At 51.5% G+C, this 2,687-nt stretch overlaps 1 protein-coding gene across 1 annotated transcript; it reads left to right on the top strand.

The window, feature by feature from the left end:
• Window positions 1-1,017: 1,017 nt before the first annotated feature.
• Window positions 1,018-2,202, top strand: LOC123061082 (ubiquitin-conjugating enzyme E2 20). Its single transcript, XM_044484003.1, has 3 exons — window positions 1,018-1,666; window positions 1,766-1,825; window positions 1,919-2,202. Exons 1-3 carry the CDS (start codon window positions 1,207-1,209, stop codon window positions 1,957-1,959), a joined length of 561 nt encoding a protein of 186 aa, XP_044339938.1. The 5' UTR covers window positions 1,018-1,206; the 3' UTR covers window positions 1,960-2,202.
• Window positions 2,203-2,687: the final 485 nt, after the last annotated feature.

The following is a 2,687-nucleotide window of genomic DNA, read 5'->3' as shown; positions in this document are numbered from 1 at the left end:
AGGCATCCACGTCCTTTGCCCTGACTTCCCATCGAAAAGGCACGGCCTCCCTTGTGATCATCGTCGCCTGGACCCTCTGGAAACATAGGAATGTTTGCACATTTGACGGCATCCGCCCATCAGTGACCGAGGCCTCTCGTGCCGCTCTGGCCGAGGCAGCCATGTGGGCCACGGCTGGCGCAAAAAGGATTGCGCTCCTTCATTTCTGAACCACCTTGATCGAACCTTGTAACCATAATTTTGCGTAGGTCTGGCCACGGGTGTGTTGCTCGACCAAGCGCGTATAAACTCTTCTCTCTATCAATGAAATGATACACTCTATGCGTATTCGAGAGGGGATCCCAAACACGTATACGTCCTTGTGTCCTCCATTGCGCCTCGATAGATCAAGCTCCGTTCATACTTCTATCTTAATGTCAGATTTAGCACCATGTCATATAGTTTACATTTTATAAGTTAAATTGATGGTCAAACTTTTACCCAAAAATAATTGGGAGTCTAATAAACCTGGACGGAAAGAGTATGATTGATTTGCCACAAAAGTATATCATTGATTTTTTTTCTTCTAAACATTGTGATTTGTATTTGAAAAATGATTTCCACCACATAATTTATGTGACATATGGTTTATATTTTATTATCTATTTTTTACACTGAGTACAAGGGAGACTAACATGAGAGTAAGTGGATGGGCTCATAGCCCAGTCGTGGTGGCGTTGTGGTTTCGCCGAGCCGACCTGAGTTTAACCCCTCTTAGGTCGAATTCTGTGTCTCACATTCTCTCTCCGCGGTTGGTCTAATTTTTTAAGAGGAGAGTAACAATTTGGCCTTCAGTGCCACAGATCATTCCAGGGTGCCCTGCATGGACGTGACCGAGGGCGAGATGAGCGTGCCGCTGCCCTGCCACCGCCGCAAAACTAGCCGTTGGAATCAGCGGCCTGGTTGCTGCCATACCCGGCCGCACCGCAACGCTGTTGCGATGAATTGCAACGGCTGAATCAATCCAATCGAACAGCTAGCGATAGCCTGCAACCCCAACCCCAACGGTCACTAGGCTCGAATCACCGGTCCCTTCCCACCTTTAAATAACCGCCCTCTCGCCGTCTCAATTCCCCAATTCTCCCCTCCAAACCCTCCCGACCTCTCCACCCTCCCACTGATCCGATCCGCTCCTCTCCTCGACCCATCCCCCGCACGGAACGAGCGATGGCGAGGGGCGAGAACAGCGAGTCGCACGGCAGCGGCAACGTCCCGGCGGCCCCCGCACCAGGGGCAGCGTCAGCGTCCTCGGGGAAGCAGGCGCCGGCGGCTGCGCGTGGCGCGGACGGGCAGTCGGTGGTGCGGCGGCTGCAGTCGGAGCTGATGGCGCTGATGATGGGCGGCGACCCCGGGGTGTCGGCGTTCCCGGAGGGGGACAACATCTTCCAGTGGGTCGGCACCATCGACGGATCCGCCGCCACCGCGTACGAGGGCACCTCCTACCGCCTCGCGCTCGCCTTCCCCAGCGACTACCCCTACAAGCCGCCCAAGGTGCGGTTCGAGACCCCCTGCTTCCACCCCAACGTCGATAACCACGGCAACATCTGCCTCGACATCCTCCAGGACAAGTGGTCCTCCGCCTACGACGTCCGCACCATCCTCCTCTCCATCCAGAGCCTGCTCGGAGGTACGCTTCTCACTCCTTCCTCTCTCGTCCCGTCAGATCTGTCCCTACTTGTTGTCTTGTGTGGTCTGATCTGATCTGTGATTCATTATTGGGACGCAGAGCCGAACAACGACTCCCCCCTGAACACACAGGCGGCCGCGCTCTGGGCGAATCAAGAAGGTAAACCCCCCTCGTTCTCGGAACCTCCCATGTTGATTGATCATCAACCTGTTCTTGGTTAATCTGCATGCTCCGTTCTCCTTGTGTGCGCAGAGTTCAGGAAGATGGTGGAGAAGCTCTACAAGCCGGCGTAAAGAGGAACAAGAAGGCGGGATCTATTGGAATGGCGGCTCCACATTGGCGTCGATTGATCGAATCTGTTGTTGGATAGATTCTGGAGTGTTGTTTCTCATGTTGGCGTCGATTGATCCAACAGTTGGAGCTTCGATTGCTCGGTGGGTTTAGCAAACCTGTTGTTTCTCATGTCATGCTGTTCTCCCATCGCTGAGATGGGCATATACTTCACTGAAATAATCAGGTGTTCGATAGATTTTCAACTGTTGGATACTTGCGACATGTAACTGATTCGAGTTTCTTTTTTGGTTGGCATGTTCGAAACTGAAAAAACGTGGTTGGTTTCATGCCAAACTGTTTAAACCGAGAGCAACCCTTATATACGACAACAACAAAACATGTAAAAACAGTCACAGTGGTTAAGTTAGGCCGTCCTCCCAAAACTCTCTGCAAATTTAAGCAAAGCATTTGTAATAGGACATTAGGACCAAGGTATAAAAAGTGGAGTTTGTTAGGTTGCGATAGGCCTGCCTAGGTATAAAAAGTAGAGGTTGTCAAGAAAGAGTCTATTCAAACCAGGGGTGCAGCAATTGACACGAAGCGACAGCAAGCATTCTTCTGCCAAAAGTCGATAATATTAAGTAATCGGCCTTTCTGATGACACTCCATATCCGCTGAAATTCACCAGGCACATTCTCATGCAATTTGATTCCTTCCTCCAGGGTATAATGCTAGGCCGGCGGTACAA

Source organism: Triticum aestivum, chromosome 3A, assembly GCF_018294505.1.
Source record: "Triticum aestivum cultivar Chinese Spring chromosome 3A, IWGSC CS RefSeq v2.1, whole genome shotgun sequence".
NCBI lineage: Eukaryota > Viridiplantae > Streptophyta > Magnoliopsida > Poales > Poaceae > Triticum > Triticum aestivum.
The sequence above is the reverse complement of the archived record's forward strand: the minus strand, read 5'-3'. Positions and strand labels throughout refer to the sequence as shown.

Excerpts from the sequence above, each read along its gene's own strand:
- LOC123061082 (XM_044484003.1), top strand. The coding sequence starts at position 1,207 with ATGGCGAGGGGCGAGAACAGCGAGTCGCACGGCAGCGGCAACGTCCCG. Across the intron at positions 1,667-1,765 it reads CATCCAGAGCCTGCTCGGAG|AGCCGAACAACGACTCCCCC; the intron begins GTACGCTTCTCA and ends ATTGGGACGCAG. Across the intron at positions 1,826-1,918 it reads GCTCTGGGCGAATCAAGAAG|AGTTCAGGAAGATGGTGGAG; the intron begins GTAAACCCCCCT and ends TTGTGTGCGCAG.